The 13875-nt window shown below is 32.4% G+C and overlaps 1 protein-coding gene across 1 annotated transcript in view; it reads left to right on the plus strand.

Moving 5' to 3' along the window:
- Positions 1 to 13875, plus strand: part of RELN (reelin) — a 548816-nt gene that overhangs the window by 453246 nt on the left and 81695 nt on the right. Inside the window, exons 39-42 of the mRNA XM_074193988.1 lie at positions 402 to 573; positions 923 to 1025; positions 4656 to 4885; positions 13018 to 13238. Coding sequence (XP_074050089.1) covers positions 402 to 573; positions 923 to 1025; positions 4656 to 4885; positions 13018 to 13238 — 726 coding nt within the window. The remainder of the gene's footprint in view (positions 1 to 401; positions 574 to 922; positions 1026 to 4655; positions 4886 to 13017; positions 13239 to 13875) is intronic.

Raw genomic sequence — 13875 nt, forward strand, 5'->3', positions numbered from 1 at the left:
TTATTTCCTAGAGTCAAAAATCACATTCCTAAATTTATCTAGTAATTTTCCAAAAACAGGCATTGATCTATGGGGACAAGAAAATATGGGTGAACAACTCAAAAGTCATGTCATCCTACAGTTGGTGGGCCAATAACATCATTTTCTTAAATGAAAGATAGGTTTTTTTCAAAACAAAACATGTTTCTATCACAGGAATTCTGAAGTTAGTGAGCCTTTTTTGTACTATGTCAACTAAAAATGGTTATGAGATACTTAACATATTTTGCTCATAATCACTGTAAATGAACTGTCATGTCTTTTTTATTCTGGAAGTATATGTTTATCTTACTGAATTTTTTCCAAGAGTCAAAACTAAATTTTCACTTTTGAAATATTTCTTCTTCTGAAAAATCATTTAGGCAAGAAAGAAGAAATTTGGATTGTTGATGACTTTATTATTGATGGCAATAATATAAACAATCCTGTAATTCTCTTGGATACCTTTGACTTTGGACCCAAAGAAGATAATTGGTTTTTCTATCCTGGTGGTAACATTGGCCTTTATTGCCCATACTCTTCAAAGGGAGCACCGTAAGTATTTATTTTAAAGACCTGGAAGCTTTAAAAATCACTTCTCCATTTAAATTAATTTTCCCCACTCTTCTTTTTTTATATTTTTTTATTTAGTCCAATCTCTGATCTCACAAATGTAGGGAAATGTGATTGTGGAAATTCTCCTTGCTATTGTAATTCAGGAATTTATGATCTTAGAAATTTGCCAGGGGCTCTGAATGGTTAAGTGTCTTACCCATAATCACACTTCTAGTATCTGTCATAGGCAAGATTTGAGCCTATGATTCCATGTCTTCAGTTATGCCATATCACCTCTTATAGAAATTGCCCTACAATTGTAATATATGTTGTTTTTCTTTCATGATAGTGAGGAAGATTCAGCCATGGTATTTGTATCAAATGAAATTGGTGAGCACTCCATTACAACTCGGGATCTGAATGTGAATGAGAACACAATTATCCAATTTGAGGTATTCTACTTTTTTCCATTATAATTTGAAAGAATGCTTATATTAAATAAAAGAAAAAAATCTCAAATAATTTCATTTAATATAACTAAAAATATTTGTGCAAGGATATATCAAGTGTTTGGAGGTTTATTTTGTTTTATTTTGTTTTTAATCTATTTTTCTAAAATGCAGAGCCAAGGTTATTTTCTAAAATTTAAATCATGGCATTGGGAAATGTTCTCCTACCTACCCTAGAGAGAACTTGCTAGAAGAAATAACTATATATAGTTTTATATAAATATATATATATATATATATATGAGATGCTATATAAATTTCATGGAAAATTTTATTATAGTGCCACCTTATTACTCCTTATGATTTCAGTCTGTAACAACTTACCATAACTATAGCTTATAAAATGTTAGAAAATATATATTAATATTGTAAGCCTTTAGTTTTCCAAGCAATATGTGTCTGCATTTAATTTCAAAGTATTTCAAGTATTTTTGCCAAATATATGTCATTAACATTCATGCATTTTTCCATTTTCAGGAAAGCAAATTAATGCTTTATAGAAAAACAGGTGTTTTTTAAAATTGGTTTAGCCTTTGTAACCTGTCTTTGTCACATTATGCTGTCATTTTTCATTATTAACATAAAATACACATGTTCATAGTAAAGGAAGGTTGTCTTAAAATATCTCTTAATCATGAAAATGTGGTTTTCATGGATGCCTGTTTTAAAATTAATTTCTATAAACCATAATAAAATTTTAGATTTCATTGAAAAATTTAAAAATAGGAAATTAATTTGGTTAACCTTGGGGAAACTGGACTGTTGTCTTTATAAAAAAAGCTAACTGCTATGGTCTTTACAATTATAAAGTGTTTTTAAATACTTACCAAACGAAAAAGATTAGATCCTTTAAAAAGTTCTGTCAACACTAGTGTACTTCAAGTTAGAATCAAGGACTTGAGACAACAATAAAAAAGTATTTATCCCCTTGATCAGAAACATATAGAAAACTAACATGTGAATCAAAATTTTGATCCTGACTGGGAAAGAAATCAGCTCTGAAAAAGAACTGTAGCATATGTGGTTTATTAATTATTAGCTGATTTGAAATCAGTGACACTGAAATAGCAAAAAGATTTCCTCTTCTCCTGAGTTACCTAAAAGAAGACAATTTGAGACAGATGAATCTATTGACTTTTAGTGATATTTACCGTAAAATCATGAAATTTTAGAACTGGAACAAAAATTACAGAAGAGGAACCTGAAACCAAAGAGCTAAAAGGATTTTCCTAGGGACGGACACACACACACACACACACACACACACACACACACACACACACACACTCATTCACTCTCTCTCACACACACACACATACACTCATTCTCTCTCTCTCTCTCTCTCTCTCTCTCACACACACACACACACACACACACACACACACACACGCATACATTCCACACATGGCAACTAGTGTTCTAAGTCTGGAGTCAGAAACACCTCAAAAAAGAAAGAATGAGTGATGCCCTCTCTCATCATCATTGGGGAGACTTTGGAATAGAATAGAAGCTCTGTAAAAAGAAAAAAAATCACTTAACAGTTCTAGATTTAATTAAATAGAATTGCTGTCAAGTGATCCTAAAGAAAGTACCACAATGAAATAGGCATTCTGTTCGTTCTTAAAATATTGAGAATTTTTTTGTATCTCTGTATCTTATAGTTAGTAATTTCATTCATTTATCTGTTCATTCATTTAATTATGAAACAAATTACAATTTATCATAAATGAGGAACTCTGAATTAAAAAAAGAAATTTAATAGTTTCCTTTTTGAAGAACAGAATCCGAATCATGTGTTTATTTTAAATATGAGCTATGCACAATGAAGAGATGTTGCCACCTGATTCATATTCTTGCCAAATGGCTCAGTTTGGTTGCTTCTCTTACAAATTGTAGACAGTAAATCCATGAATGAATGAATGAAAAAAATTATCCTATACTATAGTCCAATCACTGAGATACAAATACAAAATGAGACAGATTTGGCACTTGAACATTTTTTTTAGGTTTTTGCAAGGCAATGGGGGTTAAGTGGCTTGCCCACTGCCACGCAGCTAGGTAATCATTAAATGTCTGAGGCAGGATTTGAACTCAGATACTTCTGACTCCAGGGGCGGTGCTCTATCCACTGAGCCACCTAGCTGCCCCCAAGATTAATAGAGAGAAATAATGTATATAGGAAAGTGACAGCCTGGAAATATATATATACTTTGGTTTTAGAAGTCACTGATATGGAGAACAGAGCCACATGGGAGTTAATTGACATGCCTTTTGCAATAACATTGGAAGTATTGATTTGATTATGATTCAAGGCTAGAAAGGTGTGATGCAAAGGGGGATGGAAAGGCATATGGCAAGATGCCAGGGCAGGACTAGAGCCTTAAAGACAAATCAAACTTCTAGAGGTCATTTCTAGCCCAATTAACCCCATTTTAGTAATGAGAATCCTTCTAGCATCTCTTTTTTAAGAAAATATGGGGGGGGGGGGAAAGATCAAACAAGTATGCATTATTTAAGTTTATTTATCTTTAGACTTTCCTTATGCCTCCATTTGCTCAAATTACTATTCTTATTTCCTTATAGTTATAATTGTATTATCATAGACATTTTCCCCCATCTCAATCTCTATTTTCTTTTAAAGTCTAGTTTCCCTCTCTTTTTCTTATCTTGTATTCAACAGAACTTTAATTCTGAAAAAAAAATGTTTAATAAGGAGATGGACCTTCCTCAACACACACACACACACACACACACACACACACATACACTCTCTCTCTCTCTCTCTCTCTCTCTCTCTCTCTCTCTCTCTCTCTCTCTCTCTCTCTCTCTCCATATTCCTAAATAAGATTTAAAATGAGTAGAAAATTCATATTTTGTTCTAAGTATTCACAAATGTTTTATCAAAAGAAATTTTGCAGCAAATGCAGAGTTAGGAATCAGTTATTTATAACAGATGTTCTGAAAAGGATGTAAACCATGAAGACATAGTGTATTTAAAAAAATCAAGGTTAGGCTATGTTCTATCAGAGAATGTTACAATTAGACATGACCCCATTAGTCATTTTAACCAAGCTCGTAATTTTATGGGTAAGGAAAGTACGATGAAGAGATATGCAATAACTTCTCCATGGTAACAGTCTGTGATAAATCTTGAATTAAAACCCAGGTCTCCTAGCTTTTGGCTCAGTAATCTCCTCATTCTACCAAGCTATGTCCCTAATGAGTGAGAAAAACTAATTGTCATATTATTGGGAAATAGTCACAATTTTCACTTGTGTTCACTTGGATCATAGTTAAGCTTCTAAAGAAGACCAAAAGCAAAACACTGAACTCTCTTATTCTCTCCTTTTCCTATGAGATAGGAAAGAAGTGACTTTTTCATGAAGTATTGAGGTACTTTATGAGCGTTTGCTGCTTAAAGGTAGTATACTATATTATTCATAAATGGAATTTTGTATTCCTAAATTATTTAAGAAGACATTTTCTAGGCAATGGGCTCTCTGGGAAATAGTAAAGTGGTGAATCATCTCAAGGCTTGCCACTCTATAGTAATTTGTATTTTTTTCTCCCAAGATCAACATTGGATGCTCAACTGATAGCTCATCTGCTGATCCAGTAAGGCTAGAATTTTCAAGGGACTTTGGGGCCACATGGCACCTGCTACTTCCATTGTGTTATAGTAGTAGCAGTCACATCAGCTCTTTATGCTCCACTGAACATCACCCAAGCAGTACCTATTATGCTGGTACAACTCAGGGCTGGAGAAGGGAGGTCATTCACTTTGGGAAGCTGCACCTCTGTGGGTAAGTAAAGTTCTCACTGCTTCTTCCAAGCCTTTTAAAAGTTATCTTTCTTGAAATTCCCATTCCTGAAGTTATTTTGGTTTTTCTGCCATGTGAAGGGAACAAAATTTTATCCTTTATTTCTTACTGAACTCTCATTTTAATCAGATAAAATATTGATATTTAAAAACATAGGAAGCTGTGCTGACATACTTCTGTGACAGTTGCTAAAAAGGTATATGTCTGAATTACTATGTTGCAATATTCATTTCCTGAGTTAAAATATGTTATTTAGACAATTTGCTTCAAAGAAGTCTAATTTATCCTGAAATATAATGACAACACACACACACACACACACACACACACACCAAATGCACACATACTTATTTGATAAATTCTTTGGAGGTTTTTCCTTATTTCTACAATTCAAATCTCTTCATTTCACTTCCGAAGACACAGAATTATGGGTTTACAGATGTTTAGAGATAAAGGAATTCTAATGAAATCTAATCTCAAACCCCTTATTTTACAAAGAAACAGGCTCAGAGAGAGGTAATATGATTCAGCTACTATTTCATAATGTCCAGAGTAAGAATTGGAAAGTCAGTTTTCAAATTCTATTTCCAGAGACATGGTATCCTAATTTCTTAGAAGAAAACTCTAGCAGTTATCACTTTTCCACAAGCATTTCTGTTCTTATCCTCTTTTTTCTACATTTCTCCAAATCTACTGAATTTTTTTAATGCAAGGTTATATGAATGGAAATAGTAACAGCTCATATTAATATGATATTTTACAGTTTACAAAGTGGTTTCCTCACAGAAACCCTATTGATATAGATAGTGAAAGTATTGTTATTATCCTAATTTTGCTGTTGAAGAAATGGAAAAAGAAAATGGAAATAATGTGGGTAAAAAATAAACTAATAGAGTCGAATAGCAGAAGGGAAAAAGTCAACAAAGTACACTAGCTTCTCTTTAATGACATTTTCATGTGCCTTCCTTCATCATTTTTTATATCACGAAGATCAATAATTAAAGAATGCAGCTTGTGAAGATAAAATATAGCACCTGCCCTCCCCCTCTCCATGGTAAACAGACTTAAAGATGTCTAATGGCTTCTCCAGCTTTCAGTGTGGTCTTCTGTGAACCAGAAATTAGCTTTTAATCTCTTCAGTTTTGTGACCAAAGGGGTCATATTAATTCTTTTATAATTCAAATTCTCTTAGAAAGTCATCAGATACCAATGGCACTCAACTAGCTAGCTTGTCAGAGAACCTCTTAGGAATTGTAAAATCTGTCTTTGGGGAGGATTTTGTAGTCATATTTTTGGGATACCTTGGTATTTTATAAGAATTATTTTAACAAAATTTTTAACTCCTTTTTTATACTCATGGTCCAGATAAGCCATTTTTAGGTATTCTAGTTGGCAAAACTGCAAAAGAAGCAGGTGAAACTATGGTGATTAGATGCCTGCCAAGCCCCTTGACAATCATACCCTGTAATCATGAATGATGATAATGAATACACCTCCTCTTCTAGCTTACTTGGCTTCCTTTGAGTCCCAACTAAAATCCCCCTTTCTAGAAGGAACCTTTCCAGATGTCCTAATGCAGATGTCTTCCCTCTATTAATTACTCAGTTTCTCCTGTTTATTTTCCTTGTACACAACTGTTTATGTTTTTTTAATGTTATCCACATTTTTTTTGTCTTTTTATCCCCAATGCTAAAAACAATGGTTGGTATTTGCAGTTAACAAATGTAGAAATCACAAATTTACATTCCTTACTCTTTTTTAATGTTCATCTATACAACAGCGTTTTCTAAGCTCCTGTAATAATGTTCACACTGTCCATAGGTGAAAAAAATTGATGGAATTGTGCTTTAATATTTATTTATTCATTTCTTAAAATTCATTATACCTCTAATGAAATACTGCATTTTAATTACCTTGTTTTTGTTACTTCAGTAAACAGGCATATAACAGTAAAAAAGAAAAAGTGCCAAACAATCAGGGGATGACAAGCTGTCATTTGTTTCCTCTTTGTGTTACACCCAAAATTCCCCCAAGAGATTTTGAGTGCGCTGGTATTTCCTGACCAGTAAACCAATAGGAAGCTGGGAAACAATGATTCAATTAAAATATAGATTTCAGAAGCCATGAAAGTAGAAGAAAAATAAAATTAGAATAGGTATAATGAGTTTTGGTTCTGCATATGTTTTAACATTGGCTGCTGTGATCAAGTAGCTGCTTTCACTCCATAAGTATATTTTCGCTTACTTACTGTGAGTAATATAACATAATCTAGTTTTGTGTACCCATTTTATTTTTTGTTATTTGAGTATGAAATGCATGAAATATTAAATTACCTTTCAGTATATCTTTTGGTATACTTAAAACAGTCATTATGGGGGGGGGGGGCAACTAGGTGGCAAAGTGGATAGAGCACTGGCCCTGGAGTCAGGAGTACCTGAGTTCAAATCCGACCTCAGATACTTAATAATTAACTAGCTATGTGGCCTTGGGCAAACCACTTAACCCCATTTGCCTTGCAAAAAAAAAAAACCAGTCACTATGGTTAGAGAACCGGGTTGTTAATTTATTTGAATATATACATGCATACATGCAAACATAATCAATCCTCATCAATAAATGATTTTAATTTTTATACTAAACCAACTAAACTAGGCTTTAACTCAATTTAATTCCTAACATTTTGTGCTATAGGATGATACATTTATACAATAAAGTTGTCTTACATTTCAAATTCTTTTAGTTCCTCTAATATTATTGCTGAAAACCCAAATTTCTAAAATAGTAAAGGCCACTAAGAAATGCATCATCAAGGTTTTTTCAATAAGGCACCAAGAGAAGAAGCAGGGAGCATCTGAATGACACTAGGGTAATATAGTTGGTTCTTATATATCATAAATAATGGAATTTCATAGCACGAATGGACCTCAGAGAGCCTGTAGTACAACCACATAGTTTCATAGCTGAAGAAACCAAGACTGAGACATCTGTGGTTGAAGTGTGCCAAAACATCAGCAGCCTGTTCTAGTGAGACAAGCCTGGATTTGATGTCAAAAGACCAGGGGTAAAATTCTACCTCTCCTACTTACTACCTGTGTGACCTTGGGCAAGTACAGTCATGTGTCCTCAACTATAAAATGAGAACATTAAACTAGATGATCCCTTAGGTCCCTTCAGACTCTAAATATATGATTATTATCCTTCAATGATCCCATGCAATGTTCAGCACTGAAAAGTTCCAGAGTTCCATACTTTCTAATCATCTGTGATTTTTCCCTAATAGATTACCTAAGAATATTAAATTTAAGAATGAATCTAAGCCAATAAGTCCAAACTGACTTTTGTAATATTTTATCAAATAAAGTTCCCTGAATAAAAAAAAAAGAATGAATCTAGAGGTTAGTGGCAGTTTCTAAAAAAAAGTTCAGTTGAGGGTTTCTAGAATGTTCCTAACAATTATGGCATACTTTTGGGCAAGTCCCCACACAGGAAGTAATCCCATATATAATAAATGAAATAAGGTTTACCTTTCTGAATGAGACTATCCATACAGTTTTGGGAACTGACTCAATTTACTAATTAGTAATTTCCCCTCAGTCTGTGCCTTTTGCTCCAGGAATATCAATATTATCTGTGTGAACATTAGAAATATAGGATCTATAGCTCTAACCACTCTTGCTTAATGATAAATTAAAGTATAATCTTTTATCCAATTAAAAAATGGAAATTTTTTTAAATAAATTGATAATAGTCAAAATACTGGCTTTAGACTATAATTAATAATTCAATCCTTCCTTTGAAAAGAAAAGAAAATTGAACAAAAGGATACATAACTGCTTTTCAAATGATATCTAACCTAAGTCATAAGCTGTCTTCTAATACTTCTGAAAGATCATTATTTGGTCTATATTTAAGGACTGGGATTGTCGATACTGTGTAAGCTGCTGGCAAATGTCTAATAATTGTCTCTCTTTAAAAAAGTACACATAATATATCTTTAAGTTTAATTTGAATTATTACTACTTTCTTAAATCCAGAGTAAGCATCAGCAACTAAAAAAAAAATCAAGCCATGATTTTCATTAAATGCTCACACTGAAAATTTAGCACTGAGAGCTGAATACAGACTACTTCTGAAAACCCACAATTTCTTCTAAGTGACCTCGTGTTTACCCATAGTTAATTCAGGATGTAAGCATAAGGCTCATCCCAACTAGTTCATGTGGCAGGTGTTTTGAAGTCAGATTTTTTTTTAATCCCTTCAGTATACCTAATTGGAAAAATCCATAATTATCCATAAACATGAATATACTAAATATTCTAAATTACAGGAATGACCATTGGGTCTGCCTTTCACAGAAGTTGTTTCCTAAACATTTGTATCCTATTCAGGTCTTATTCACATCATTTTTGTATTTGTGTATTCTTTTCTATGTTCCATTTCTTTTTGAAACTTCCCAAGTTTTTTTTTAACTTTATGCAGTTTCAAAATGAGTCAGCCAAAAAAACCTGTTTAATGAAGGCAGTGCTATGTGTTTGAATTTTTAAGTCTATGCTTAAATAACAGAATCCTTTGAATATCACTGATGTGGGAGAATAGATGCTGACACTCACTAAGGAGCATGGCAGCCAGAATTTTTAAATGAGACTTCAGCAGAAGGAAACCACAATGAAACTAGACCTTTCTGTCCATTTATCATGGTACTTGCAGTTCCTGTGTCAAGACAGGTGAAACAATAATAAATATCCAACCAAGGTAGCTCATTTGTATTCATAACGTTTGAATACATAAAAAGCTCACAAAATTCTATGTAGGCTTTTGTTCAAAGGAGAACTCCAAGCATTTCCCTCAGCTCAGCAGTCTGAAAGTTCAAAAGGAAAGAAGTGTTCCTTGCCAAGACTAAATTGTGATATATATTTGAAAGTAAAGTTTAATTTCAAATTTGGAGTTGTTTCCTCAGGAGAAGGGGTTAGCTGCCGATAGCAATAATCTTTATTTAAATAAATAATAATAGGGTTTAAATTATGTGTGAGAACTTTACTTCAATCATTTTAATAGTTACTGAGCTTAAAAATCTAGCAAATTTTCCACCCTAACATTTTGACTTTATTAATCAGCTTTTCTTGCCTGAAATTTAGAAAATATTATATAAGAACTAAGAGCAAGTCAATGGTCAGGTTCACAATGTATTGAAAAATAGTAATAATAAATACTCAGGGAGTATTAGAATTGCAAGGTACGTTACATATATATTTTACTTTAATCATATGCTGTCAACTCTTAACTACCCAGTGGCCAGCCCATTTCAAACTGTGCCATAAAAATATAGAGAAGCTTTTTATTCTTAACCCTGCTTCTCAAGAAAGTATAATTAATCCCAAGGAATGTCAGCATAATTCTCAAACATGAAGAACAATTAAAAAAAAGAAAATCCATTGACTGAGCCAGGGAAAAGCATCTTGTTTAATGTGAACATTTAAAAAAAACAAGGTAGATGGTTAATAAAAAAAAAAGCTTCCATGCTGGAAATAAGAATGAAAAATAATGATCTATTATTACTTACAATTTTGACTAGGAAAGAGGAAATCTAAAAAATTGCTTTAAGAGTCAGATTTTGATCTAGGTACTGACATTTTGTGGAACTTTCCATAAAACTGACTACTGGTAGGTAGATAAATTGATAACCTTAAATACATTATTAGTTTTAGAATTTTAGGGACAGGAGGAACCTTAGAAATCTCTAGCCCAATCCCCTTATTTTTTAGATGAGAAAACTGATGGATTACAGCATGGTTTTTCAGGATTTGAGAATAGAATGTTCCAGTATTAATTCTTGAATGGAAACAGGGAGAAATCACTGCATTTCACTCTTTTAAAAACCTTATGTTCTTTTTGTTTAAATTTTTTTCTCAAGAACTGAGTATGAGTTCTTTAAAATAGTAGCATTTATATATAAAACAGCACACTTAAGATTGCACAATGAGCAGAGCTCCCGTGCCTAGAATCAGGAAGACCTGAATTCAAATGTGATCTCAGATACTTACTTAGCTGTGTGACCCTAAGCTAGTCATTTAACTCTGTTTGCCTTAGCTCCTCATCTTTAAAATAAGCTAGAGAAGGAAATTGCAAACTGCTCCAATATCTTTGCCCAGAAAACCCCTAAGGGCATCAAAAAGTCTTTTAAGCCTTTTAAACCTTTGGATAAAAGGACCAGTCATTTACAAATTTCAAGATATCTCAAGTTTCTTGAAGGTAGAAAAAGCAAGTTTTGAACTAGTAACTGAACATCAGAGAAGCTGGATTGGAGAAAGATTATTATGAAATTTTGGGTAGACTAGCCACTCAGACTTTCTATATGATTTTTCTTTACCTTTATACAGGACTATAAGAAGAAAGTTAGAAAGAAAACAGGGCAGGATATTTGCTCGTGCTCTTCCTTCTTTTGTAAATGTCCATCTGTTACTCCAATTTTTGAGCAGTTTGTTAGTCTCTGAGATAGAAGAAACATGAAGTCCTACATTCAAATCCCAACTCAGATGCTTATTAGCTATGTGACCCTAAATTTACTTATTACTTATCCTTTCTTGGCCTCAGTTTCCTAACCTATAAAATAGGCATAGTAATAGTACCCTCTAATGGTTATTGCAAATGGATAACATATATATATATATATATATATATATATATATATATATATATATATATATATATAATGCTTTGCAAACCTTAAAGTCCTTTGTAATTGCTAGTTATTAATATAAGCTATGCCTCAAGACCCAGATCAAATACCATTTCTTCCATAAAACCATCACTCATCTAAAAATCACCACTCTCCTTTAAGCCAACACAATTCTTTGATTCCTCTTATTTTACTACTCTATTTTTCAAAATATTTCAGTATTTCTGTTTAGTATTGCCATTCTTTTTATATAATTCAAATCTACCTGTTGACATATTCTTGGTTTTTCAAGTATTTGCTAAGTTTCTGGTTTGGAAAAACTGAAATCAAAAATCAAAACTTAAGATGGAATATTTGTTAAACTAGTTATAACATATATTGTTACATATATTTTTTATTTCCCCTACTAAAATGCAAATTCTATTGATTCCCCTGTTAAAAGTTAGAAATCCCCAAATATCCAAGAGATGTCTTATTTTTCTCTGTATTCTCTTTGGGGCCTAAATACAATGTTTACATAATATAGGCACTCCATAAATATTAGTTGAATGAATATGTTGTTGAATGAGTTATTTGAATACCTTGTTGAATTTGTTGAATGATTACCCTTTTACAGCTGGCTCATTGTACTTCCTGCAAGAAAAAGAAAAAAAAGACATATTGAAATAAAACTGCAGTTTTGGAATATAGATTTTGCCTGAAATCTGTACTTGATGTACTGCAATTAATTGGAGTTGTGAACACATCCCCGGAGTCCTATCTCCTAGTTAGGGGATTCGGGGTATTTATTCTTCTGAAATCAAGTAGAGTGAAGTTAGATTTTTAAATAATTTAGAATATTTAAGAGAAAACTAGTTTAATTGTATCTGATTTTATTTAAATCTTGACTATATATAGTTAAACATATTGTTGTTTCATTTCTATACTTAGCATAACTTCTATATATAGTACTTAGCAATTACTGACACATAGTAAGCTCTTAATAATATGCGTTAGCTTATTTATTTTTATAAAGAGTACCATTTTTATGGGAGGAATCGTATTATTGATTTATAGGAAGTACTACTACTTTTTTAGCTTGGATAAACATTCCTGGGGAAAACATAGTTCTTTGACCCAAAAGAGCATAGCCCAGGCATCATCTAGTGGCATTTTCTGTTCAACTTGCATGCAAAGAACTTATGATGATATATTTAAGATAGTCTCTGACTTGGCTCATCTTGCAAACCCAAACCTATAAAGTGAAGACAAACGTTAAGATTAATGGTAAGTCTATGTGCTTTAATTACTAATGTTTACTTCCCCATGAAGTGTGGGGAGAAGCTGAGAGCTGCTCATTGTTATTGATCAGATATTATTGATCAGTGTTATTGATCAGATATGTTTTGTTATCTTTCTTCAATTATTAGTTTGTGAATGACATTTATCTCTTTTCTAGATCTGTACGATTCAGATGGTATCAGGGATTTTATCCTGCAAGTTCTCAGCCAGTGACTTGGGCCATTGATAATGTCTATATTGGCCCACAATGTGAGGATATGTGTAATGGGCATGGGAGTTGTATCAATGGAACCAAGTGTATATGTGATCCCGGGTACTCAGGCCCAACTTGTAAAATAAGTACCAAAAACCCTGATTTTCTCAAGGATGATTTTGAAGGTGATTTTTTTTCCTTTAATCATAGCTTCTATGAACATTTTGTTTTAAAAAGGAATTTGAATTTTAAAGGATCAAGTATATTTTAGCAATTTAAAACTAAACATAAAAGATGAAATTTTTTATTAATTTATTATTGCAGTTCTTTGTAACTGAGAAAATACAAAACATCTAAGCTTACTTTCAAAACAATAGGCTATTAGAAAGAAAGCTTCTTTAATTTGAACAGTTCGGATTCTATTATACCCCTTCATGGAATCTGAGAGATGATTTTAATGATCATCTAATCCTACCATTTACAAAATACAAGAGTTCTTTTCTTAATGTCCCTGATATTCTAGCCTCCTTTTAGTCTATTTTGTTATTGACTACTCTAAATGTTGAAAATTCTCCACATATCTCATTCAAATATTCATTCAGTAATCATACTCCTGCCCTTTAAAACAACACAAAATAAATCCACTTCTTTCAGACATTGAAATATTTAAAAGCAGGTATCATTTCATTTATAAATCTTTTTTCCAGGCTAATCATATCTGGTTCATGATGATACTTTCTAAATTTATTATCACTCTGGTTTGCTCTCCTCTGGCTATACCCTAAATTTTCAATACACTCATGAAAGTGTGGTGCTTAAATA

This window comes from Macrotis lagotis, chromosome 7 (assembly GCF_037893015.1).
Source record: "Macrotis lagotis isolate mMagLag1 chromosome 7, bilby.v1.9.chrom.fasta, whole genome shotgun sequence".
Lineage (NCBI taxonomy): Eukaryota > Metazoa > Chordata > Mammalia > Peramelemorphia > Peramelidae > Macrotis > Macrotis lagotis.